The sequence below is a fragment of the Cnephaeus nilssonii genome (assembly GCF_951640355.1).
Source record: "Cnephaeus nilssonii genome assembly, chromosome: X".
Classification (NCBI taxonomy): domain Eukaryota; kingdom Metazoa; phylum Chordata; class Mammalia; order Chiroptera; family Vespertilionidae; genus Cnephaeus; species Cnephaeus nilssonii.
The window spans coordinates 127,408,606-127,434,888 of NC_137071.1; the positions used below are offsets into that span (position 1 = coordinate 127,408,606).

The following is a 26,283-nucleotide window of genomic DNA, read 5'->3' on the forward strand; positions in this document are numbered from 1 at the left end:
CCTCCTCCTCTCCCTCCCCCTAGGCCTCGCCCTTGTCACCCCCCTCCCCCATCTCCAAGTCCCGTCCCAATCCTAACCGGAGGCCTCCACGGAGCGCTTAGAGTCAAGATTCCCCCAATGCAACTCTCCACAGTCTACCCATTCACCCACGGGTCGCAAACTCCCCGTGGCTGAAGCCCGAATTAGCTCATTTTCGTCAATAAACATGTCTTGTGCAGATACTGTATACCAAGCACACACAAAAATTCGTCTCTGGTAGATCCAGCAAACTGGTGAGGAGTGGGGGAGGCAGAGAGGAGACAAGTAGAAGCAGTGGAAGGAGATGAGGCAGGTGAGTGGAGGAGGAATACAGTGTGGAGTAACTGAGGCACAGAGAGATTAAGTGACTTATTCAAGATCACAATAAGTGGCAGAACTGGCATTTGAACTCAGGTGGCCTGGAGCCAGAGCCTGGATCTTAACCCTGCTCAAAAAAACACAGGCAAATAGCATTTATATAGCACCAACTGTGTACCAGGCACTCCACATAATTTATCTCCCTTAAAGTTCACAATTTTTGCCACAGCATGCGTGGACCTAGAGGGTATTATGCTAAGTGAAATAAGCCAGAGAGCCGAAACTGGTTTGGCTCAGTGGATAGAGCGTCGGTTTGTGGACTGAAAGGTCCCGGGTTCGATTCTGGTCAAGGGCATGTACATTGGTTGTGGGCACATCCCCGGTAGGGGGTGTGCAGGAGGCAGCTGGTCGATGTTTCTCTCTCATCGATGTTTCTAGCTCTCTATCCCTCTCCCTTCCTCTCTGTGAAAAATCAATAAAATATATTTTAAAAAAAAAGAAAGAAAAAAGCCAGAGAAACAGAAATACCTTATGATTTCATTTATATGTGGAATCTAAAACACCAACCAAAAAAACCCCACACAAAATAAAATAGAAATACACTAAGTGGCCAGATTATTATGATCTCTGAACGCCTAATAATCTGGCCACTCAGTGTATATCCTATATAATAAATATGCAAATTGTCCCCTCGACCAGGAGTTCGACCAGCAGGCAGGCCGGCCGACCGCCCATGTCCCTTCCCCCTGGCCAGGCTGGCCGGACCCACCCATGCACGAATTCATGCACTGGGCCTCTAAATATATATATATATATATATATATATATATATATATATATATACACACACACACACACACACACACACATATACATACATACATACACACACACACACACTGAGTGGCCAGATTATTATGTGTTCAGAGATCATAATAATCTGGCCACTCAGTGTATACTCATAGATACAGAGAACAAACTGGTGGTTGCCAGAGGGGGCATGGGGTGGGTGAAATAGATGAAGAGGATTAAGAAGTACAGACTTCCAGTTATAAAATAAGTAAATCATGGGAATGCAATGTACAGCACAGGGGAATATAGTCAGTAGTATTGTAATAACTTTGTATGGTGACAGATGCTAACTAGAATTTTCATGATTATTTCATAATGTATAAAATTATTGAGCCACTATAGTGCACATTTGAAACTAATATAATATTATATGTCAACTATAATTCAACTTTTTAAAAATATAGTTCTTTTATTGATTTCAGAGAGGAAGGGAGAGGGAGAGAGAGAGAAACATCAATGATGAGAGAAAATCATTGATTGGCTGCCTCCAGCATGTCCCCCATTGGGGATTGAGCCTGCAACCCAGGCATGTGCCCTTGGCCGGAATCGAACCCAGGACCCTTCAATCCACAGGCCTACGCTCTATCCACTGAGCCAAACCAGCCAGGGCTATAATTCAACTTTTAAAAGCTCATAATAAGCCTCTGAGATGGGTACCAGTATTATTCCCATTTTACAGATGAGGAATAGAGGAACTGAAGGACTTTCACAGGATCACAGGGTATGGCTGGGATTGGATTTAGGCCAGCTGGCCCCAGGATCTCAATCCAGGCTTAGCAAGCGGGAAGGTGATGGTTAATTAATGAGCCCTGGGGTTGGGGGGGAGTTGAATGGTGGTGAAAGAAGTCAGTGAGTGAGTCAGGAGAAAACTGATACTCTTCCATCCTGCCCTGCCCCTTCCCCATCAACCCCTCCCTGACCATGCCTCTGGTAGGTGGTGGGGTGAGACAACCCCTGCCTGCCAAATTCCAGATGTTATCTCCATCTTCCTAGGATCCTGGGAAGGCTGATTAACAGCCTTCGTTGTCCAGGAAGGACAGACCAATAATAATGATGGTAGTCATGATAGCAGTCACTTGCTGAGCATTTACTGTATACTGTGCCCCGAAGTCTTCGTGGAAATTCTTTTATTCAGTCTCCATTACCCTCTTGCTAATTAAGCTGGATTAACTCAGGGAGATTAGCCCAGTCAACAGCAACACCATCACCCAACAAAAGCTACCACCAACACTTTAAGAGTCCTTAATGGGTATCAAGCGCTGTTCTAAAATCTTTGTGTAAGTACTTTATCACTCAGTCAGTCCAGATTGCTTTTTGGTTAATGTTGGCTAACCAAGAGATGATAAGCCAATAATAATAATAGTACCCGACACTTTTGGAGGATGCAGACTTCCTGTGTGCCAGATATTGTACTAAGCATTTTTCCCGACATAACTCAAACATCCCTGTGAGTTAGAGACTGTTCATATTCTCATTATGCAGATGAGGAAACTGAGACACACAAAGGATTGAGTGAGCTGCCCAGGAATGAGAGTGAAGAAATGCCTGTTGGGGAAACAAGAGAGAGAGAGAGAGGGAGGGAAGGACGCGTAAACCAGGAATTTGGAGAAGCTGATTGTGAAAGGAGGGGAGTGAGAGTGAGTGAGACAGGGAGCTGAGTAAGCCAGCGGTGGAGCCAAAGGGAGAAGTGAGGGAAGGGAAAGTCTTGCTGCAGCCCCTTGCTGACTCTGGTTCTGACGCCAGCTCTCTAACGCTGAAACCTGAGTCAGCACAGAGTTTTGTCGACTGTCTATATGTGAGGGGTCGTGTGGAACCAGGTTATTGTGCAGGTTTTGAAACTGGTGGGGTCCCGTAAAGGGGTGTCCAGGTGTGTGACCATCTGAGGGGCTGGGTGGGGGTGGGGGCCGTGGGGCTCACCTGAGTGTGCAGAACGGACACCTGGCAATCTCCACAGCACACCAAGGGCCTGGGCCTGCGTGGGCCCTTTTTACAGATCAGGAAACTGAGGCCCAAAGAGAGTTAAGTGACCTGCCAGGGGTCCCACATGGTTTTAAGAAGAGGAAACGTCCCCTAGCTGGTTTGGCTCAGTGGATAAAGCGTTGGCCTGAGGACTGAAGGATCCCGGGTTCGATTCCAGTCAAGGGCACATGCCCGGGTTGCGGGCTCGATCCCCAGTGGGGGGCATGCAGGAGGCAGCTGATCAATGATTCCCTCTCCTCATTGATGTTTCTCTCTCTCCCTCTCCTTTCCTCTCTGAAATCAATAAAAATATATTTTAAAAAAAGAAGAAGAGGAGGAAATGCTAAGATTCAAAGCTAGGGCTCTCCAGAGGACCCCACACTCCTTGCACACACATGTGCAAGCACACTTACACGTGTCCACAGTGTTGTGTTCAGTCCCAGGCCCAGAGGAAATAGGAGGGTTTATAAAAAGAGGAGCCTAGAAAATCTGGGGTGTGTGTATGTGTGTGTGTGTGTGTGTGTGTGTGTGCGCGCACGCGCGCTTGTGCACAGCTCTCTGCTGTGTCTCTGCCCAGGAGAGTTGCCCGTGAGCCTTTAGGTGGCATGTATGTGGTGTATGTATGGACCTGAGGGTTTTGTGTAGCCCCGTGTGTTTTGTGCTGCTTCTGGGAGTTGTGTGTCTGCCTCTGGAAGGCGGGTCTAGATTGCACAGACGTAATGGTGAACGTCTCTCCTTCCCTGTGTGAGCTGTAAGTGTGCCTGTTGTTAGGTCACCAACCACCTCTGCAGTGTTTCCCTGCAACACTACCTAGAGGATCCCCGCAAGCCCATCCCAACAGGGTGCCTCTCCGTGCCCCATAATGACGCCAAGCATTTGGGAAATGAGGAAGGTGGGAGTGCAGCGGGGGGGGGGGGGGGGGCAACGCCTGAAGGTCAATCGGTCACCCAGAGCTTGCGGGCTTCCTGTGTCTGTCGGGAACTGAGAACCACTGCCGCCCCAGCCACCCCTCCCGGAATGCCATCTCTCTACCCTGTGGGGCAGCTGTCTGCACAGCAGATGGAGGGCGTGGCCCTGTGTGCATCCTACTATGATGGGGCTGGGGTCGCCCAACCTGGTCCCTGGATCCTGCCCAGGATCTGGGAGACTTGATGTATGCCTGCACCTGAATGTGTGAGCATGTGAGTGTGTGTGTGTGTGTGTGCGTGCACATGCCCAGGAGTGTTGTCTGTGTGCTTAGGAGGGTTGTGGTGTCTCTGGTTGTGTGTATGCCTCTCTGTTTTTACATATAACACGGTATGTTGTGTCCCTAGATATACTTTTTGTGTGCCCAGGAGTGTGGTGTGGGTTTCAGCGGTTGTGTGAATACCTAGAAGTGTGTGTACCTTTCTTTGTGTGTGGTGTGGGTCCTTCTGTTTGTTGTCAGTATGCCTAGGAGTGTTGTATGTGTGTCTGTGAGTGTTGACTACATGCCCAGTTCTGTGGTGTGTGCCTCTCAGAGCTCTGTGTATCTCTGGATTCTATGGTTGTGCCCTGAGGGTTGTCTTTGTATTACATGGATAATCTCTCACGATGTGTGTGACCCTCTATATTGTGAGTGATGGGAGGGGGCTGTGTGTGTGCCTGCACCCGAAAGTGTTGTGTGCGGCCGGGCAAGAAGGCTGGCAGAAGCTCTGGTCCCTGCCCCACACGTGAGCACCAGGCTGGCTGAATGACTGTGGGCATCTACGCAGTTGGAGGGCAAATGTGCTCCAGAGCTTGTGTTGGTTGCAGGTCCCTCCATCTTGTGGGTCTCAATGTGCATGGGCATCTCTGGGTTTGGTTGTGTAGATCTGAGCTTGGAGGGTTTGTGTGTCTAGGTTGTGTGTGTGTGTGGACAAGGCTTACATACAAGGCCTGGCTGAGGGGTCCAGTTGCTACATGCTCACCACCACACCCCCATGCACACAGTCACTTCTCTATCATCCAGTTACTGTATAAATAAACTTTCCCTTTTCCAGGAAAGCCCACCCCCACCCCCCCCTTATCCCATGCATCTGCCTGGGAAAGCAGAGGCGGGAAGTCTGGGTGGGTGGAGGGAGGGACAGGCAGAAAGGGCTCTGGGTTGGATTCTGAGCTCAGGGGTGCGGTGTGATCCCCAGCTGCTGTCTGCTTATCTCTGGCCTGCCTCTTCTGGGAAATGGCTCCTAATATGTGGCTCCTGCCGGATGGCTCCCCTCAACACCACCCCCACCCTTGGCAATCAGCCCTCCTGCCCTGACCATGCTCTGCCTTTCCACCCTACCAGCTCAGCAGCACAACATACCCTGTGGTTGTGAAGATGGGGCATGCACACTCCGGGATGGGCAAGGTGAGTCCCCGGGTTGGGTGTGTCCCTGTGTGTTCCTAAATGTATGTAGATGTACATTGGGTATTCAGTACACACCGCTAATTTTGTATAATTGTGTGTCCTGGGATGTTTACCTATTTGTATCTTTTCCCTCACATTTGTAGATTTTGTTGGCCCAGTTTTCTGTCATGCACTCAGCCAGTTTATGTGTCCTGTTATTTTGTTAGTATATCTGTGTATATGCATGCCTCTGTGTTAAACACACACTGTGTAATATTTTAGGTTCAAGGGTCTTGGGGTCCTGTATGCTTTCCATCCCTCTGATTTTGTCTCTGTGTATGTAGAAAGCAGACTTGTGATTTTTATGTTGGAGTGTGTCCGTGCTCCTGTTCATTTATTGTATGTACCACTGATTTTGTGTCTGTATAGATATACTGCATATATACACAATTTTGCTACAGCTTTAATGAGATATAATTCACATACCATACAACGTACCCATATAAGGTGACAATTCAATCATTTTTAGTATGTTCAGAGAGTGATATACACCCACCTTCATGTCTGTGCATACATGTAAAAGCCAGGAGGCCCAGAATTATGCATGCACCAAGTGCCTTGGTATGTATGTCCACCGAATTTTTTGTGTACTCAGCTCACCCGTGCCACTTGTGTGCACACCCCCGCCCTGAGGCACCCCCACTGCTGCCCCATCCTGCCAAGGCCCTGATCCCCAGCCCGCCCACAGGTCAAGGTGGAAAACCAGCATGACTTCCAGGACATCGCCAGCGTCGTAGCACTGACCAAGACGTATGCCACTGCTGAGCCCTTCATTGACGCCAAGTATGATGTGCGCGTCCAGAAGATTGGGCAGAACTACAAGGCCTACATGTGAGTGGAGAAATAGAGGCCTAGGTCCCCTGCTCTGCCCTGTGCAGTTCAGGTCCCCCTGAGCCTCTCTCCTCTCTCCTGTCTCCCAGGAGGACATCAGTGTCAGGAAACTGGAAGACCAACACGGGCTCTGCCATGCTCGAGCAGATTGCCATGTCTGACAGGTGGGTGGCCTGAACTCAGCGGGGAGGGGGCGGGAGGGTGGGGCTGCGGCTGCTCCAGCAAAGGTACTGACAGGCTCTCTCACCCCACGTGTTGCCAGGTACAAGCTGTGGGTGGATACATGCTCAGAGATTTTTGGGGGACTGGACATCTGCGCAGTGGAAGCGCTGCATGGCAAGGACGGAAGGGATCACATCATTGAGGTGGGAGCACCCAGGGATTGGTGGGGGCACAGAGGGAGGAGCCGGCGCAGGGGAGCACCAATCCATAAACTACGAAGCACTCCATGGCCCAGAAAGTCCTCAGTGAATGGCAAAAAGTTTAGTAAAGTGCCTTTTGAACTGGGACACCCTGGCAAAAGGCAAAATAGTAAATTGTCAACTGCTTTGTAAACCTGGACATCCTTAGTGACCAGCAAAACATTTGTTAAACTATAGTGCTCTGTGAATTGAGCCCCGTTGGTGAATGGCAAAGCACTTAATGATCTTGAAAGTGGTCTGTTGTCAATCAAGTACCTTATAAATTAGGACATGCTTAGTGAACAGGAAAGTGCTTTATAAAACTATCAAAAAGGAGCTCTGTAAACTGGGAAGTTCTTGTGATTGAAACAAAGTACTCTCACAATTCTAAAGTTCTTGGTAAACAGTGGTGCCCCTGGTAAACAGTAAAGCAATTTATAAACTGCAAAATGCCTTGAAAAGTTGAAGTGCTTGGTAAACAGCAGCACTTCATACATGATAATGCAGTTTGTAAACATTGGTGCCATTTGCAAAAGCACTTCCTGAATTCTAAAAACACTATATATCCCGTATGTGTCAAGGGCAAGGAGCTTTGTGAACTGCAAAGTAGGACATAAGCCACAAGGTTCCTTGTAAAGGACAGAGCACCTAGCACACTATAAAGCAGGGATGGGCAAGTGCTTTCTGGAAAGGGCCAGACGGTGCACATTTTAGGCTTTGTGGGCCATATAGTAACTATGAGTTACAGCTGAGTAGGTTGAAGCTACTCAACTGCAAAAGCAGCCATAGACAACATATTTTAAAAAAAAAAATGTGTGGCCCTAGCTGGTTTGGCTTAGTGGATAGTGTCGGCCTGCAAACCCAAGGGTCCCAGGTTCGATTCCCAGGGGCACATACCTCAGTTGCAGGCTCCTCCCCAGCCCGGCCAGGAGGCAACCAATCGATGTGTTTCTCTCACATTGCTATCTCTGTCTTTTCCACTCTCTCTAAAAGCAATGGAAAAATATGCTCGGGTGTGGCTGTGTTCCACTAAAACTTTGTGTGTTTTTTGGCATAATTTTCACATTATGATATCTTCTTTTGCTTTTTTTTCAACCGTTAAAAAAATGTAAAACCCATCCTTAGTTCAGGGCCCATACAAAAACCGGGTGCTGCACGGGGTTGTGCTTGGAGGCCCTCATTTGCTAGGACAGCACCTCATAAGCTGTCAGTACCTCCCTCGCAGGAGACAAGCCTTCCTCACACTATAAATCGGTGTCTCTCAGGCTGAAGCTGGTTGCCTTGGCAGCCGCTGTGCCCTCTGCCAACTGAAAGCACTTAGTCACTGTAGCCCTCACATGCACTTCCTCCTCTCTCCTCACTGGGTGTTTTCTCCCCCAGGTGGTGGGCTCCTCCATGCCGCTCATTGGTGACCACCAGGACGAAGACAAGCAGCTCATCGTAGAGCTCGTGGTCAATAAGATGGCCCAGGCCCTGCCCCGGCAGCGGGATGTCTCCCCTGGCAGGGGTTCCCACAGCCAGGTCAGCTACTGGTGGGCAGGCCAGCCCTTGCCCCTGCTGCGTCCCAGAGCTGATCAGCAGCAGGCTAAGGGCATCACCATTACGCATGTGATCACAATTAGCAGTGGCGTTCAGAATTGATCAATAGCTGCTACCCTGACTTCCCTGAGTGCTTCCCGACCCCTCCCCCTGGGGGTCCCCACCCAACAACCTGACGTCCCCCTCAGCTCAGCCACAAACAGGGCAACACCCAGCACACAGGGATCCCCTGTTCTTCTGATTGGCTGATGCTCTACTGGCTGGTAGCTATTTTTAACCTCTCCTGTTCCACTCCTCTACCGCAGACTCTGTCCCCAGGGGCCCTGCCCTTGGGCCGCCAGACCTCCCAGCAGCCCTCGGGGCCCCCGGCTCAGCAACGACCCCCGCCACAGGGTAAGTGAGCGACCGACACCCTCTCCAGCAGCCCCCTACCTCTCACTTGCTGGCTCTCACATGTGAACTCTTTTTCTCTGTCGCTCAGGTGGCCCTCCACAGCCGGGCCCAGGCCCCCAACGCCAGGGACCTCCGTTGCAGCAGCGCCCGCCCCCACAGGGCCAGCAGCACCTTTCAGGCCTTGGACCCCCAGCTGGCAGCCCCCTGCCCCAGCGCCTACCAAGTCCCACATCAGCGTCCCAGCAGCCTATGTCCCAGGCCCCACCACTGACCCAGGGTCAAGGCCGCCAATCCCGGCCAGTGGCAGGAGGACCTGGGGCGCCTCCAGTAGCCCGCCCGCCTGCCTCCCCATCTCCCCAGCGCCAGGCAGGCCCCCCACAGGCTACCCGTCAGACATCCGTCTCCGGTCAGGCTCCACCAAAGCCCTCAGGGGCTCCACCGGGTGGTCAGCAGCGCCAGGGCCCACCCCAGAAGCCGCCAGGCCCTACTGGCCCCACCCGCCAGGCCAGCCAGGCGGGTCCCATGCCCCGCACTGGGCCACCCACCACGCAGCAACCTCGGCCCAGCGGTCCAGCGGGGCCTGGGCGTCCCACCAAGCCACAGCTGGCCCAGAAACCTAGCCAGGATGTGCCGCCACCTGCCACGGCTGCTGCCGGGGGACCCCCGCACCCCCAGCTCAAGTAAGGGGACCCCTCAGCAGCCCTTGCCTTGCTGTTCACGAAACATGCCCCTGCACCATGAGAGCAGCCCCAGCTCTCAAGCTCCTCAGACCCAGATCCCATCCGGGGGTCCTGAGAGCTCTCTGTCCAGGCTGTGCCAGACCCCGCCCCCAAACAATCACGCCTTTCAGTCCACAGAGGCTCTTGCCTTCCATCCCAGGTTCTTTCCCCTCCATCCAAGAGATTTGGGGCCAGAATCCCAGAGAAACCCCCCTTTCAGTTCAAAGTCTTCCCAGTATGCCCTGGGAAAGTCCCCTCCTCCAGCCCAGGCACCTGGCTGACCCTCCTTCAGTATCTCCCTGCCCACCAAGTCCTCCCATCTCGGAGCCTTCCTGGCCAAACGAATCCTCCTTGACTCCTCCAAGCCCAACCTGACTCCTCCAAGCCAATGCTCCCACCCAGTTCAGTCCTCCTATGTCACGTCACACTCTTTCCAGTCACCCCCATGCTTTTCCTACCGTGTTAGGCCAGCGATTTTCAACACTTGTCATCTCATGGCACACATAAACGAATCATGAAAATTCTGCGGCACACCAAAAAATATATTTTTTGCCAATGTGACCAAAAAAAAAAAAAATAGGTGTAACCTTCATTCACACGGGACAGCTATTGTGTTGCCTCTGTTGTCACTTTCTAAAAATTTGACAATCTAAGGGAAAAGGGGTTGGTCCCCTAACTACATAGTCACGTATTGCATGTTTTAAAATTCTTGTAGCACACCAGTTGAAAATCGCTGGTCAGCCTCCTTTCTGGTCTATCCCCAAATCCTTCTGGTCCATCTCAGGCTCCTCCCACCTTAGCTCAAAAGTCCTCACTGCCCCACCCAACTGCTCCCCCTTAGATTTGTCCCTCCCAGCCTGTCCTTGGTATAAGCCCCCCTCCCTCCTGGACTCCTTACCCTTGGACTGGATACCTCCCTGTCCATCTTCATATCTTTCTGTCAAATTCCTCCCAGTCTACCCCAGATTTGAAGAGAAGATTCAGTCCAAGATTCTTCCCATTGATCCCAGACTTCTTTACCTTAGATCCCAGTGCTCCTGGCCTGGACCAGGGCGCCCCAATTCCTACCTGATGACCCATAAGGGTCCAGGACCACGCTGATGGGGGGGAGGGTCACAGGCACCGCCCCAGGACCAGAGGGACAGGGCTGGGGCTGGGGCTGGGCCTGGGGTAACATTGTGTTTCTCTCCCCCTCCTCCCTTCCTCTTCTCCCCTTCCTCCCACACCTCCTCCACCTTGTCTCTCTCTAGCAAATCCCAGTCTCTGACCAATGCCTTCAACCTTCCAGAACCAGCCCCGCCCAGGCCCAGCCTTAGCCAGGACGAGGTGAAAGCTGAGACCATCCGCAGCCTGAGGAAGTCTTTCGCCAGCCTCTTCTCCGACTGACACCCCACCCTGAGAACCCCCAATATCCCTGGGTAACCCCTGTCTGGGCCCTGAATCCATTTCTCACTTTTGGACTCTCCAACTCCCTTGAGAAGCCTTCTCCTGGTTCACCAAGATCCTTCTTCTCACTCCTCAGAATGCCCAAGTCCCCAAGGAAACCTCACTTCTGGTCCTAAACCTATTTCTCATGTTTGGAATTCCTAAATTCTTGGGAAGCCCATTCCTGGTCACCTCCAAATTCCTAAGGACCTCCACTCCCAAAGTATGGTTTCCTTTCCAGAAGCTCCCGAACACCAGGCAACCCATTCTGGCCCTACACCACAGAGTCCCCTCCTGGAGTCCTGAAATTCCTTGACAACCATACTCCTGGCCTGAGATCTCTCAAGCACACTTAGTTCCCCACCCAAATTCCCCAAATCCTTAAGAAACCCCTACCTTTGAGCTCTCTTTCATGGATCTCCCATTTCTGGAGAACCACCTCTTCAAATGCCACCACCCAGTCCCATAAGGATTGCCCTTCACCCCCCCCCCCAACTCTATTCAATACATTGGGAGCTCCTCCCACTGGTAGGACCCCCTCAGTTCTCCAGGGACCCCTGCCCCACTTTCCTGCCTCTGACAGCTCTCTTTAAATATGCAAACTCCACCCATCCTCCCAGAATCCTTTGCACATGAAAGGCCAGTGGTCCCCCACTTCCCCACCTTTGCCGTGATGTCTGTGTCTGTGACTGACGTGGCCTCCTCTTGTGGCGTGCTTGGCATATGTGGTCCTCGTTCATCGTGCCGCCTGTGGTGATGCGTGCAGTGGCGCTGTTTGTGTGGTCTGCACCTTCCCCCAACCTCCACTCCTTGCCTGGACTCAACCCCACCCCTCAGCGGCTCTGAACCCCACGAGAAGAGTCGGGAAGCAAAATAAACAAGCAAAGGCCCAGCAGAATTCTGTGCTTCTTGGTGAAGAAAGGGGGGGAGTCCTTGAATGACAGGGGAGACACAGAAGGGACCCCCAAATCCACATGGGGTGCTGGGGACCCCAAAATCCAGTGGAAGGCACATCAGGCACAAATTCCAGAGAGGTTTCTGAGTGGAATCCCTGCTACAAATCCCAGCCATTGTTGATAGAGGAGCTCCCAAATTTAGAAGTATCCCCAAAGTTAAGAGAAGACCGAACTATGGAGGAGGCTGTGGTCTCAGTCTTTTGGGGTCCCCCAGTTCCAGAGAAATTGGAAAACACATGGGGACCCCCGCATCTCCCAGGGCAGAAATGGGGAATCCTGAGGCAGTATCAGGGCAGAGATGGAACATTGATTGGTTGGTGAGCAAGGCTCCTTGTTGTAGAAGGCTGAGATTGGCTCCCTGGTGGCTGGGGGCGGGGCCTAAGGCACAAGGCGGGCTGCGCTGAGTAGGCAGGCGGGCAACTCATCAGCCTGGGTGCGATGCAAGGAGGGTTCGGAGGCACTCCGCTCAATCTTGGGGAGTGACCGCTGCAGCAGCTCGATCGTGGCCAGGATCTAGGGGCAAGGTGCAATGAGGGGCATCCAGTCACATGGGCACCCCAATACCACCAGACCCCAGCCTTACAGGGAAGCATATACACACACATTGTATACCTCTCAGCACTGAACATGCATGGTTCACATTCACATCTCAGAGTCTTCCTCCTCCTCAGAGTCCCCTCCCCAGAGTATCCAGCCCTCCTACCCGGCCCACCTGGGGGAACAGGGGCCGCTCCTCTCGCTGAAACTTGAGGCAATCAGACAGCAGGCGCCGCATGGCCTTGGGGCAGTTGCTGGAGATTTTGCTGAGGTCCGGGGACAGATAGCCACGGCCCACCATAAAGATAATCTGGGGAGGGGGGAGAGGAATGGCTGATCTAGGGATCTGGGCTAGAAGGCTTGGAGAATTTCAGTTCTCAAGGAACTTAGAAGGCTCCTTTGGGGGAACTGGGGATTCGGGGTATTGGGGCTCTGAGGATTGTGGTATCTTGTGAATCCAAGGATTCGGGGTCTCTGAGGCCTTGCAAGGATTCTCTGCTAGCAGAACACAGGGATTTAAGCTTGAGGAAAGACAAGGATTTCAGGTGTCTGGGGCCCAGAGGATTATGGGTCCATAGTTTTCTAGGGGGCCTAGGGACCTGGAAAGGACTGAGTCTGGGAGAAATGTGAACTTCTGGGTCTACAGGGAGCTGAAGTATTGTAGCCCTCAGGAGCTTGTATTTCTGTGGGGTTCTGGGGCCTGAGGGCTATACGTCCATGTGGCCTGTAGGACTATTGGTATCTGGAGTCTAGAGAGGATCCTTGGTTTCTGAAGGCCTGCCTTGGATCTGGACAACTGTGAGAGTCTGGAGCCTAGAGTATTGTGGATGCCAGGGCCCCAAAACGTGCCAAACACCCAAGGCCTGAATAATTGTGGGTTTCTGTACTACAGAAGCCTGGAGGAATGCTGTTCCTGGGAGAAATGAGATTCTGGGCTTTGGGGACTTGCAGGAAAGGACTGGTAGTTGTCGAGGGGTCCAGAGAGCTTCTGGGTGTTGGGGGGTCGAAGGGGTTTCTGAGCATAGGGGATTCGGGAGTTTCTGAACTTTGAGGACCCAGAGGATTGTGGCTGTGGGGGAAGGGGATTCTGGGTAGAGGAGACCCAGAGGATTGTGGGAGTTCTAAGCCCAAAAAATGCCACATTCTGGAGGAAATGTGGCATTCTTGGTCTGTACAAAGGAGAAGATCTGGGGTTTAGGGGCTGAGGGGATCCCTTAGCCTAGGAAATGGCAGGTAAGGCGTGGGGCTCACCTGGTCACGGCTGCCAATGTGGCTATAAGGCAAGGAGCCGGTCATGAGCTCGTAGAGCACAACCCCATAGGCGTAGACATCCGACTGGAAGCTGTAGGGGTTCGGGTCCTGCATACGGATCACCTCAGCCGCCTTCGATAGGCCAGACCAGGCAGGAGAACCATGAAGGTCAGCCAATGGCTGGCCCATAGTCCCAGATCCCACTAGCCACACTGGGTACAACTCAGAGCCACCCACATGAGGGGAAACGTGAGCAGTCCAAACAGGCATCCCTATCCCCACTCAGCACCCCATGTCCCAGCCCTGCAGCCCATGGCCCTCCATGATCCTGGCCCAGCCTGGCCCAACTCACCATCCACAGCACAGAGCCTGAGGGCTGCTCCAAGGGCTGAGCCCCACTCCATCTCGTCTTCACCGTGGCCAGGCCGAAGTCACCGATCTTCACTGTGAGCCCCTCATGTAGGAAGATGTCCACCGGGGTCAAGGGCCACTACAAGGACTCTCAATAGCCACACCTCTCACCCTGACTGAGAGGCTCTTATTAACACCTCCAAACCAGTCATGCCTCTAACCCTGACCAGAAGTCCCCCAATGTCACACAAACCCACCACAACCTTGACTTGAGTGGGAGCTCCAATTAGTGCCCCCTACACTTGGCCCCTTGACTTCTGAATGGGAAGCCCCTCTAAGGGCATCCATACCCACCATACCCGTGACCCTGATCAGGAACTCTCTATAACGCCTTCCACAACTGCCATACAAACTCTGACCAGAGTCCCCAAGAATAGCACCTGAACAACCCACACTCTGACTCCTGACCAGGAGACTCTACTAAAGGCTCCTCACCAGCCACAGCTCTGCCTCCTGGCAAGGGCCATGTGACACATGCCCCTCCCTATTCAGCCTCAGAAGCTCCCCTCCCCCACAAGACACAGCTCTCTAAGTCCTCACCCCACCCCAGCTCTGAGACACGGACAGATAGATACTGTTAGACTTGAGATCCCGGTGGATGATGTTCTTGGCATGGAGGTAGCTGTGGGGGTGGAAGTGGGTGGCAAATTGGCTGGGGGTTACCTCATCTCCCTCCCCCAAGTTCCCCAGCCCCCTTCCTAGTCCCTAGGCCAGGAGGCTCACTCCATGCCCTGGGCAGTCTGCCGGGCCACATCAATGAGCTGGACCATGTCGAAGCGTGTGTCGGCCACGTGCAGGTGGTGGTAGAGGCTGGAGCCCTCACACCACTGCGTGATGATGGCGAACCCCGGCCGGGTCATGAAGCCCATGAACAGCAAGATGTTGACGTGACGTGTCTTCCTGCAGGCAGGGAGGGAAGAGAGCAGCTGTCACTCACTTTCTGAGCATTAGGAATATGCTGTTCACTGCCATCTTCTGTCATCATTTCCACCCTGCCTTTTAGGAAGCTCAGGGCCAGACCTCGTCAGATTCAATGACTCTGTGGAGATATCTTTGCTGGGCTGATTCAGAGCTGGGGCTTACATTCTGAGCTTCATCCCAGTCCCCCAACAAAAGCAGGAGGGATGGATGACTATCCCCAAGCCTCTGCCACCCAGTAGTGTCTTAACCATCAACACCTGCCATACCTCCGACCCTGACCATTACCTGGGCCTGTGACCATTCTACAATCAAGAAAGATGAATGCCAACTTATGAATAGTATGCTATAGCCGAGTGATATTGACAAATGCCAGGTAAAAATATCAGTGATGTGATTATATCCTATTGATCACCACAAGAGGCTTAGCAGTAAGGAAGTTGGGCTTTGGACTCAAGTGAGATCCTATGTTCCAATCCAGGCTTCCCCAGATACTCACTGTGTAACCTCAGGAGGACACTTACTAGTAATCTGTGTCTCATTTTCCTCAAATGTGATCATTACATTAGCTACCTTATGCAGATGTTGGGAGGAGGGAGTAAATAATCTGTAAGGCACATACAACAGCACCGAACACAAGTAAGCCCTCTGAAAATGTCACTGTCCTTGTTATTGCTCCTAGGTACCTGGCTCTACCTCACGTGAACTCTGTCACATATGAATAGATCAGCCCTAATTTAGAAGAAAACCTTCTTTCCTTATAGAAGGATTAACTGCAGTTATGGTAGCACAAGTATAAACACAGTTGACCCTTGAACAGCATAGGCTTGAACTACACAGATCCACTTATACACGGATATTTTTCCATAAATTACCTGTACAGTTTTCGATCTGAGGTTGGGAGTCCATGGATTCCGAGATCTGACTGTATGCACTGATCTACACCATTTTATATAAGGAATTTGAACATCTGAAGATTTCTGTATCTGTTGGGGGGTCCTAGAACCAATCCGCATGGGGACAACTAAGTTTGGGGAGCGTCTAAAGTTCCACACCCATTTTCGACTGTGCAGGGAGGTCGGCACCCCTTACCCCCACATTGTTCAAGGGTCAACTGTCACATCAGTGATGCTCTTTGATTTGGCCATGTCAGAGCGGGTAACAGCACATAAGCATTTTTCATGGCAGTCATGTTATGGTTAAAACATGAATGTAATGCAAGTGAACAGCATGCTTAAATCTTTGCTATTTCACAGAGGAAAAACGTTTTCTTACTATGGCATCCATTGTGAGGATAAATATTAAAATAGCACAAGGGGTTAGAACATCAACTCTAACACAACTGTGCTCATCTGTCAGAGAGGGAAGCCCATGCCAGCAAGCCTTGCAGTGGTAGTAACTAGGGTGGCAAAAAGGGAACACTCAGCACAAATGGGCTAATATAGTATTAATGACATATTAAGTAGAGCAACTACAATCATTAATTAAACAATAATTAAATTACGGTTATGATTATAGTTAATACTGTTGACCCTTGAGCAACACATGGGTTAGGGGCACTGATCCCCCATGCAGTTGAAAATCCACGTATAATTTTCAACTCCCCAAAACTTAACTACTAATAGCCTGCTGTTGACTAGAAGTCTTACTGATAACATAAAGTTGATTGACAAATATTTTGTATGTTATATACTATATTCTTACAATAAAATAAGTTAGAGGAAAGAAACTGTTATTAAGAAAATATGAGGAAGAGAAAACATATTTACAGTATGGTTGAAAAAAGGTCCACGTATAAGTGGACCCGTGTTGTTCAAGGGTCAACTGTAATACTATTCTTTAAATAATGGCATTATCATAATAAATTAATGACAAGAATGCAACACAATAAGCATAATATTAAGGACACAGTACAAGCAGAGGAGAAAGGACGCAAGCCTTCCTGGCAATGCAGTTAACTAGCATTATGCTCTTCATGTAAGCGCACTCAATGGTGTTAATGATGTCCTAGGGCAGGGGTGGGGAACGTCCGGCCCGCGGGCCATATAAGGCCAGAGAAATCATTTGGCCTGGCCCTGCCAAGGCATTAGGGGTGAGTTCATTAACTGTCTGACCAAATTCAGCAGGCTAATTTTCAAGGTGACAATTTTGTATGGTTCTCGAATGATGTTATCAATATCCAAATGGCCCTTGGCAGAAAAAAGGTTCCCCACCCCTGCCCATTTCACAGCAGGCAAACAAGACCCACGTTTCGGAGCCAGCGCTGTTAATTAATGTCGGTATTAACCCAAACACAAACAATCGCATCATCAGAGGTCCTCTAGACATACCTGTTTCCCAGAGGGGGGAGGGACACTCTTGAGACAACTTAACGTTTATGGTTGCAACGACACAAACACAGGTGATGTGCAGAAGCGCCCGGGCATGGCCTTTCCCTGGAGGCGCCAAGGCCATGCCCACTGCCCTCTCCCCGCTTCCACACACACGTGCAATCTCACCTGAGCACCTGCATCTCGTTCTTGAAGGCCTGGGCCTGCTCAGCTGTGGGTTGGGCCACCTTGAGCACCTTCACGGCCACATCGCCATGCCACCGCCCGCGAAACACGGTGCCAAACGAGCCCGTCCCGATCCTCTTCAGCAGCTGCACCTCACTGGGTGGCACCTCCCAGTAATAGCCCGAGTCCCGGTACCCCAGATTCTTCTGTGGGCCACATGGGCGGCATCTCAGGGGCCTGCCCACATCCCTTATCGCTCAGCCTGTGGTGCCCCCCACAGGTTCCCCCTGGAGCTTACCACTTTCTTCTTGTCATCACCCACGGACTTCCTCTCCCGCTGTTCGGATGGGGACTTGGAATGTGGGGACTTCCTCCCCGAGGACACACTAGCCGGGCTGGGGCTCCCCCGGGGCACTCCATCACTGCCACCTCTACTACCGGCAGCTGTGGTTGTGAAGAGGATGTGAGTGGAGGCAAGTAGGGTGCAGGGGGGCTCAGGGCACAGGTAGCGGGGGCTCACCATCAGCGTTGAAACTCTGGGCAGCGAGCTGGAAGAAGAGGGACAGCAGTCAGAGAGAGGTGGAGGCCAACAGGAATGGCTCTCCCTCTGCCTTGTGGGTCCCCGGGACTGCCCCCCTCGGCACCAACCTGGAAGAGACTGGAGTCCAGGGGGGTTGTGGTGCTGACCATATGGACGTTGGGAGTAGACGTGGAGCGGATGCGCTGCAGGGGGGCGTTGGCCGTGGCAGGAAAGGGGAAGTGCTCAGGGTCTCGGTGCTGGGAGCTGGAGCTGCCAGGGGAGAGACTGTGAAATCACTGTCCAATGAATGGGAAGACCAGTCAAGCCGCCCCCGCTCCCGCCCCATCGTAAACATGTGCTTAGCTCACACAGAGCAAACATTCACTGTTAGTACTATTACTCATGTGTTCAAGAAACACTTATTGAGTACCTGCTGTATGCCAGATACCATGCTAGGCATTGAAAAAAACTGTGGGCAAAACAAAAGTTTTTACCCTCACGGGGCTGATGTTCCAGTAGGGAAAGAGAAAATAAAAAAACAACAACAAAGAATACTTAATGTGTCTGATGGTGATAGGTACAATAAAGGAAAAAAATAAAGCAAAATAAGGAGACAGAAAGTGACACTGGTGATGTCAGGAAGGGCTTCTCTAAGGACGTGACATCTGCGGAAAGACCTAAGGAAGGGACAATGAGCTACACCGATAGCGCACTGACCACCAGGAGCAGCTCCTGTGTTGAGCGTCTGCCCCCTGGTGGTCAGTGTGCATCATAGCGACTGGTCATTCTGCCATTCGGTGGATTTGCATATTACGCTTTTATTATATAGGATATGCTATATGTACATGTTATATATATATGATATATACACTGAGTGGCCAGATTATGATCTCTGAACACATAATAATCTGACCACTCAGTGTATATCCTATATAATAAAAGGCTAATATGCAAATTGTCCCCTTGACCAGGAGTTCGACCAGCAGGCAGGCTGGCCAACCACCTATGTCCCCTCCCCCTGGCCAGGCTGGCCAGACCCCACCCATGCACAAATTCATGCACCGGGCCTCTAGTACACACACACACACACACACACACACACACACACACACACACACGGAGTGGTCAGATTATGTATATGATGTGTATATATAACATTACAAAAATTCTTTTTTTTTTTTTTTGTTAATCTTCAGCCGAGGATACTTTTCTATTGATTCTTAGAGAGTGGGTGGGAGAGGGAGGGACAGAGAGAAACATCAATGTGAGAGAGACACATATATTGGTTGCCTCCTGCATGATGGAGCCTGCAACAAAGATATGTGCCCTTGACCAGAATCAAACCCAGGACCCTCCAGTCCATGGTCCGATGCTCTATCCACTAAGCCAAATCAGCTAGGTCACAAAAGTATTTCTTTTTTTAAAAATATATATTTTCATTGATTTCAGAGAGGAAGGGAGAGGGAGAGATAGAAACATCAATGATGAGAGAATCATTGATCGGCTGCCTCCTGCACACCCCACACTGGGGATGAAGCTCACAACCTGGGCATGTGCCCTTGACTGGAATCGAACCTGGAACCCTTCAGCCCACAGGCTGACGTTCTATCCACTGAGCCAAACCAGCTAGGGCCACAAAAGTATTTCTTAATGTTCCCTTCCACTATCTTAAAATGAAATTCATCCCATAATTAAAAATAACATAATGCCCTAACTTTATTATTTTATATATTACATAAAAATATATGTTCTACAGCCCTAACCGGTTTGGCTTAGTGGCTAGAGCGTCGGCCTGCGGACTGAAGGGTCCCAGGTTCGATTCCAGTCAAGGGCATGTACCTTGGTTGCGGGCACATCCCCAGTAGGGGGGTGTCCAGGAGGCAGCTGATCGATGTTTCTCTCTCATCAATGTTTCTAACTCTCTATTCCTCTCCCTTCCTCTCTGTAAAAAATCAATAAAATACTTTTTTTTAAAAGAAATTGATCTATTTTTTTAAATCTTTAAAAAAATATGTTCTATATTATATATAAATCTAACACATGATACATTTATACCATATAAATATAGGTGTTATAAGATATATAAGAGACATATAAATGCATATTTTATAAACTTTTGATATATTAGAGCAATAATGTATTTTGATATAGAAATACTTAACATAAAGGAGAAATAAAAGGAAATTTATAATAAAATAACATGTATTTCAAAATGGGAAGGCTTGAACATAAACATACACATGTTTATAATGAATAAGAACTTATTCCCTGTACTGCATGCATCTTCTTCCAAGCACTGGACACATCTTAATTCATTTAACTCTCACCAGAACAATATGTGGTAAAAAGTATCATTATCCTCTCTTTACAGATGAGAAATCTGAGGCCTAGAAACATTGCATGATTTACTCAAGATCCCAGAACTCGATGCCCTTACCTACACTTGTAGGTGCTCAGCAAATGTTTGTCAAGTAAATGAAAAATGGCTTGTGGTTGGCATCCTTTTCCTCTCTCTCTCTCTCTCTCTCTCTCTCTCTCTGGAGCACACCCGGCATTTTCCCCCTCTTCTTCCCTCAAGGTGCTCTCTCTCTCTCCTAAGCTCCAAGAGCCCTTCTATTGCCTCTGTAACTTGTGTCCTGAGCCCCCACAGCCCAGATGGCTCACTTTTTCTACCTCTGTGACTTTCTTTTATCTTTTTTTTAAATCCTCACCCAAGAAGAAAGGGGAGAGAGAGAGGGAACATTGATGTGAGAAACAATGATCACTTGCCTTCCATACATGCCCTGACCAAGGATTGAACCCGCAACCCAGGTATGTGCCCTGACCAGGAATTGAACTGGCAACCTTTTGGTGCATGGGATGATGCTCCAACCAGTTGAGCTACCCAGGCAGGCTCTGTGACTTTCCAAATAAACTTTCACTTGTATTTGGAGAACAAAATCGCTTATGGTCTCCAGGGGTCTCCAGATCTTTTTATTCGGACAGCAGCCCTTCGGCTTAGGCATCCCCCTACCTGGAACCCTGAGGGGTGAGCGGTTCATTCAAAGGACGGTTAGAAGGAGCCTCATGCTGTCTGTAGCCTCCGGACAAATCCTGGATACTGTGGTAGTACCTTAAGGGCATTAGGGTATAGAGCAAGGGGAGAAGGGTCAGCCATCTATAAGACGAGTGTCGGGGCATCTGTCCTCCCCGCCCACCCCGGGCCAGGCTCACTGTCGGCAGTTGGTACTCATGTCAACACAGACTGTGGGGACCTTAGAGGAACAATGCTGGTGGAACTTGTAGCCACAGGTTTGGCAGCGGAAGCCGTGGAACAGAAACTTCAGGCAGAAGTCACAGAACGCCAGGCTGAAGAACGTCTTCCGTACCTGTTGCCACAGAGCAGGGAAGGTTGAGGCCTGGTCAAGGACCACCCCCCACACCCAGGGTCTGCCACCCCGCACCCACTAGCCACCCCGCACTCACAAAATTGTGCATAGTCAGTGGGACGTCTTCAAGGACCTCAACAATGAGCTCCTCGCCATCCAGCGGGGCAATGGCTGTGTCCCAGGCAGTGACTGTCTTTCGCCTGCAGGAGGCAAGGAAGGGAGTGAGGAGGAGGGTGGACCGGGGCCCTGGGAAGGCAAGGAATTCCTGAAAGCCCCCCAAGTCGGCTATCCGTGGAGTAACACCTGACATGTCCCATTCTTATCACAGCAGCTCTAGGAACTAGTTACTATCATTGCCCCACTTTACAGATGGGGAAGCTGAGGCTCAGCGGGATCAAGTGGCTTACTTGCCTAACGCCTCAGGGATTGTGAGTGGCAGGACAGCGTGAAGAGTCCTTGCTGTCACCCATAAGGTGAAGAGCAAATGAGATGGCGAATTAACAACTAAATCTCAGAAGTGCTAAGCAAGCCTCTGAAAAAAAAACGGCTGATGAGGCATTGAAACAACAAATAAAAAGCAATGTGTAGCCCTAGCTGGTTTTGCTCAGTGGATAGAGCGTTGGCCTGCGGACTGAAGGGTCCCAGGGTCGATTCCGGCCAAGGGCACATGCCTGAGTTGTGGGCTCGATCCCCAGTAGGGGATGTGCTGGAGGCAGCCGATCAATGATTCTCTCTCATCATTGATGTTTCGCTCTCTCTCTCTCTCTCTCTCTCTCTCTCCCTCCCTTCCTCTCCCTTCCTCTCTGAAATCAATAAAGAAATATATTTTTTTAAAAAAAAGCAATGTGTGAATTGCATAAAAAATTAAGGAACCCCAGAACAAAGGAATAAGTGGAAGGTCAGCGAGGCCCAACTCAGCAGACAGAGTATGGGAAAGCAGAGGTAGGAGAGAGCTGGCAAATTGATGAAATAGCGAAAGAACAAAATAAATGAACAAAATAGATGGAGCAGGTGAAGACTTGGGGACCAAGCAGAGAGTGTGCTGCTGACCTTACAGGCCAATGAACTAACAAAGTAATGAGACAAAAGCTGGTTGGACTCACGGATTCACTGAACCAAGGGAAGACTAATGGAGACGCCACAACAGAGTGAAGAAGGAGTCAGATGGCTCTGAGGAGGGGATAGGAGACTGGGCACCCAGAGGGCGGTGTGTGTGTTTGCCACACTTACCCTTTGATGAGCCGGTAGACCACGCAGCAATCCTGATTGAGACCCCGCACCTTGAGAGCCTTGTCTAGAGAGTCGTAGACACTCATGCCATCCCGGACAGTCACCTGTGTAGATGGGGGGGGGGGGGTTGGGGGGTAGGGGAGAGTGGGTTAGAGCCCTACTGGGATCCCAGCCAACTCTCCCATCCCTTGGCAAAACCTTCCATCCAGCCCTAGCTACCCTTCTGATCCAAGATTTACAACCGGGTCCATCTACATCCCTGCCAGTTCTGCTCCCATCACACTCACCACTGTGCGCTGCTTGTTGGGCAGGTACACTTTGACAGTGCCCACTGCCCGGGACGGCTCGGCCCCGTTGGCAGGGGGGCCCCGTGGTGGCTCCATGGAGCCTAGGACTTGGTCAAGATGGGCTGAGGCGGGGCTGGGCAGGTGCCATGGGGCTCCTAGAAGACGGAGAGGGAATTCAGTGGTCCAATAACGACAGTCTGGAATCACAGTGGCAAGAGACAAAAAAATGTCCACCTCCAGGCTCCACATCACCCCCAGTAGCCTCATTTCCACAAAGCTGTCCAAGGGAACTTGGTAACACCTTGAAGTCGGTCCAGTTCCTCCTCTGCTCAGCTCTGCCAAGGTCTCTGCATGGGGCCAGGTGGGGGGGTGCTAACACAATGATAGACAGCACACACTGTCCTGGAGGGCACAGGAGTACAGTCTGGTGCGGGCTAATGGAGGAGGCAGCACACACTGCCCTGGGGTGTGCCAGATACACAATGGACATGAACTGGATGTCCTGCCTTTTAGAAAAAAAATTTTTTTATTGATTCCAGAGAAGCAGGAAGAGGGAGAGGGAGATAAAAACATCCATGATGAGAGAGAATCATGGATCGGCTGCCTCCTGCACGCCCCCTACTGCGGATCAAGCCCACAACCCGGGCATGTGCCCTGACGGGAATTGAACCGTGACCTCCTGGTTCACAGGTCGACGCTCAATCGCTGAACCACACCAGCTGGGCTGTCCTGCCTTTTTAATGGAGAGGGGGGTTACCAGATCCTGTGCTGAAGGAAAAGTCACACACAGGGTGAAGGGGAACAAATGGGAGATCATCAGATGTTGCCCTTACTTTGGGGAAAAATGGGAATTGCACCGGAGTGTTCTGAAGGGTCCTGTGGCCATCCCTAAGCCCTGGGCAGTAAGGATGGTAGGCTCCCAGACACTGTTAGGTGGCTAAAGAGAGCCACCAGACTGTGACCGGAAGTTCATAGAGGATCAGCAGACACTACGTTGAAGGAGATGTTAACAAAGGTCACTAGAGGCTCTAATGGGGAGAAGGGTGGACAATGGCCATCAACAGACATTGTCAGGTGGGTAATGGTGCATCACCAGTCATTGCTGAGGTGAGGTGAATGGGGGTAGAGCAGGGAGGCTCCAAAAGGATCCCTGTCGGCCCTGGCTGGGTTGGCTCAGTGGACAGAGCATCAGCCTGCACTGTAGGGTCCCAGGTTCGATTCCAGTCGGGGGCATATGCCCTGGTTGCGGGCTCGATCCCCAGTAGGGGGCGCGCAGGAGGCAGCCGATCAGTGATTCTCATCATGATGTTTCAATTTCTCTCTCCCTCTCTAAAAATCAATAAAACTATAAAACAAACAGACAGACAGACAGACAAAAAACAAAAGGATCCCTGTCAACGAATGAACGGGTCACAGACATACTAGTATTTCTGGTGACAATGGAAGGAAGCCAGGGTGGGTTAAGGAGGAATAAAGGGCGAATCCTCACACATTCTCCTGGTGGGTGAGACACTGATCCAGAATAATAAAGCGAGTAGTGAGCCCGTCTCCACTCACTCCCCGTTGATGGTCAGGAACGATGGATCCCGGCACAACACACCACAGCCCCAGACCCACTCGGCACGGCCCCGCCCACCGAGGGCCTTCCACTCTGCGCAGGCGTGCTACCACCCGCAGCGGGCGAAACCACCCCCCGCAGCCGGGCCCCCGGACTCCTGTCCACCCACCACTACCCCCGGCTGTCGACGATGGTCTCGCCCCGGGTCAAACCACTCCTCCGGTTCCGGGTGGGGGGCGCCGGGGCCCGGGCGCAGTCACCCTGGAGCTACGCTTTCGGTGCCGGCTCCCTGTCCAAGCCCGGCGATCGGCCCAGAAACCTACCCCTGCCGGGCCCGCCCTCACCTGTCAGGCCGCAGCGGCCGCCGCCGCCTCCATCTTGAGCCTGTCTTCTTGTTTCCCCGGAGAGTCCGCCTCCGCCGCCCCGCGGGCTGTCGCCATTGGCGCCGCGGCACTCGGCTCTCTATTCTGATTGGATCCGGGTCACGTCCGTCAAGGCAGGACCGGCGGAATGTGGATCGGGTTCCGGATTAGGAGGGGCCCCCTGGAAACGGCAGGGTCCGGGGCAAATTCGCAAGGCCTGAGCTGCGCAGGCGCGATCAGGAGGAAGCCGGGGTGCCCTGGGCTTTAACTCCCAAGGTGCCAAGGCAGAATGAAGCGGGCCCAGGGTTTGGTCACTTGGAGATGACTTTTAAAGTTCCCTGAATCTTTCCGTGCCCTCTTTGCTCCAGTCACCTGGAACCCTAAGCAGCCGCCAGTTGGGATTTTCCTGGGCCTCAGTTTTACCGTCTTTGAAATGGGTGGGCAACACACCGAATATCTGCGACCTTTTCCGATTCCGAGAGGAAAGGCCTTTGAGAAGAGCCGTTCTCGAGTGGTGTCGGGCTGGGGGTCTGGCCCCAGGAGGAGCAGCCTGCTGTCTGACAAGCTTCCGTTAGGAATGGAGTTGATAAGGGTTTTGAAAGTCTGGTCCTAGTTGGCCAGGTGAAGAGGGGGCGGGGGGGAGTGTGGGCATCGAATGGGGCACAAGCGCAGCGAAATGAGTGGAGGAATTGACGGGTAAATACAGTTTCTTTAAAATGACTTTTACTTGGTGTCAAAAGTGAAAGAGACTTTCCACCCTCCCTTTTCTTAGAGCACTTCCTTAAAACGCGCGCGCGCGCACACACACACACACACACACACACATATACATACACACACGCGCGCGCGCGCACACAGCTGAAATTTGTAAAATTTGTTCTGTCCCTTTGCGATGTATGTAAATCTCTTTCAAAGCTAACTAGGCCCCCTGACAGCTTTATGGCCCAAGAATGTTGTTCTTACCAGGAAGGGGCTTGGAGTCATCTCTTTGAAATGTAAACATCAGGGCAGATAGCGTCCCTATCTGAGTCTCAGCAGGAATCAGATCTAGGCGGCCGGCTCCAGATAGCGGCTTGTCAAAGATTGGGGTTTTATTTTTCCTTTGGAGAAGGGCAGATGGCTACCCCAATTGCCCCGGGAATTTGAGGTGAACTATGTGTAGCAAATGGTGCTGTAAAATTCTCTTACTTGAGGACAAGTTACTGTCTTTCTTTTTTTTTTAATTTTAAAAATGTATTTTATTGATTTTTTACAGAGAGGGAGAGAGAGTTAGAAACATCGATGAGAGAGAAACATCGATCAGCTGCCTCCTGCACACCCCCCACTGGGGATGTGCCCACAACCAAGGTACATGCCCTTGTCCGGAATCGAACCTGGGACCTTTCAGTCCGCAGGCCGACACTCTATCCACTGAGCCAAACCGGTTAGAGCATTTCTTGACAACATACATGTAATGGGTTGTATCTCCCTGGCTGTATAAAAGGTGAGGGTTTGTTTGTTTGTTTGTTTGTTTGTTTTGTTTTTTGTCTTCTGCAAACTCTTTAGC

The 26,283-nt window shown here is 51.1% G+C and overlaps 2 protein-coding genes across 3 annotated transcripts in view; one reads left to right on the plus strand and one right to left on the minus strand.

The window, feature by feature from the left end:
• SYN1 (synapsin I) overlaps positions 1 to 11,593 on the plus strand; it is a 33,950-nt gene extending 22,357 nt beyond the window's left edge. Inside the window, exons 6-13 of one of the 2 annotated variants that reach the window (XM_079764947.1) lie at positions 5,435 to 5,497; positions 6,225 to 6,367; positions 6,457 to 6,531; positions 6,630 to 6,732; positions 8,149 to 8,289; positions 8,613 to 8,700; positions 8,789 to 9,380; positions 10,670 to 11,593. In XM_079764947.1, the coding sequence (XP_079621073.1) occupies positions 5,435 to 5,497; positions 6,225 to 6,367; positions 6,457 to 6,531; positions 6,630 to 6,732; positions 8,149 to 8,289; positions 8,613 to 8,700; positions 8,789 to 9,380; positions 10,670 to 10,805 (1,341 nt within the window). In that variant the 3' untranslated portion in view covers positions 10,806 to 11,593. The remainder of the gene's footprint in view (positions 1 to 5,434; positions 5,498 to 6,224; positions 6,368 to 6,456; positions 6,532 to 6,629; positions 6,733 to 8,148; positions 8,290 to 8,612; positions 8,701 to 8,788; positions 9,381 to 10,669) is intronic. The other variant, XM_079764948.1, reaches the window with a different exon arrangement.
• A 140-nt stretch (positions 11,594 to 11,733) lies between these two features.
• On the minus strand, positions 11,734 to 24,857 carry ARAF (A-Raf proto-oncogene, serine/threonine kinase). Its single transcript, XM_079764951.1, has 16 exons — positions 24,720 to 24,857; positions 22,818 to 22,972; positions 22,531 to 22,634; positions 21,398 to 21,500; positions 21,146 to 21,300; positions 20,946 to 21,044; positions 18,061 to 18,202; positions 17,933 to 17,960; positions 17,711 to 17,856; positions 17,416 to 17,618; positions 14,723 to 14,899; positions 14,575 to 14,621; positions 13,941 to 14,059; positions 13,589 to 13,720; positions 12,513 to 12,647; positions 11,734 to 12,313 (listed from the first exon to the last, which is right to left on the minus strand). The coding sequence occupies exons 2-16, from the start codon at positions 22,911 to 22,913 to the stop codon at positions 12,179 to 12,181; spliced, it is 1,821 nt and encodes a 606-aa protein (XP_079621077.1). The 5' UTR covers positions 22,914 to 22,972; positions 24,720 to 24,857; the 3' UTR covers positions 11,734 to 12,178.
• Positions 24,858 to 26,283: the final 1,426 nt, after the last annotated feature.

Coding starts and splice junctions, on each gene's coding strand:
- ARAF (XM_079764951.1), bottom strand. CDS start 22,913: ATGGAGCCACCACGGGGCCCCCCTGCCAACGGGGCCGAGCCGTCCCGG. Junction 14,900..17,415: donor AACGAGATGCAGGTGCTCAG/GTGAGATTGCAC, acceptor CCCTGCCTGCAG/GAAGACACGTCACGTCAACA. Junction 13,721..13,940: donor CAGGCTCTGTGCTGTGGATG/GTGAGTTGGGCC, acceptor GGCCTATCGAAG/GCGGCTGAGGTGATCCGTAT.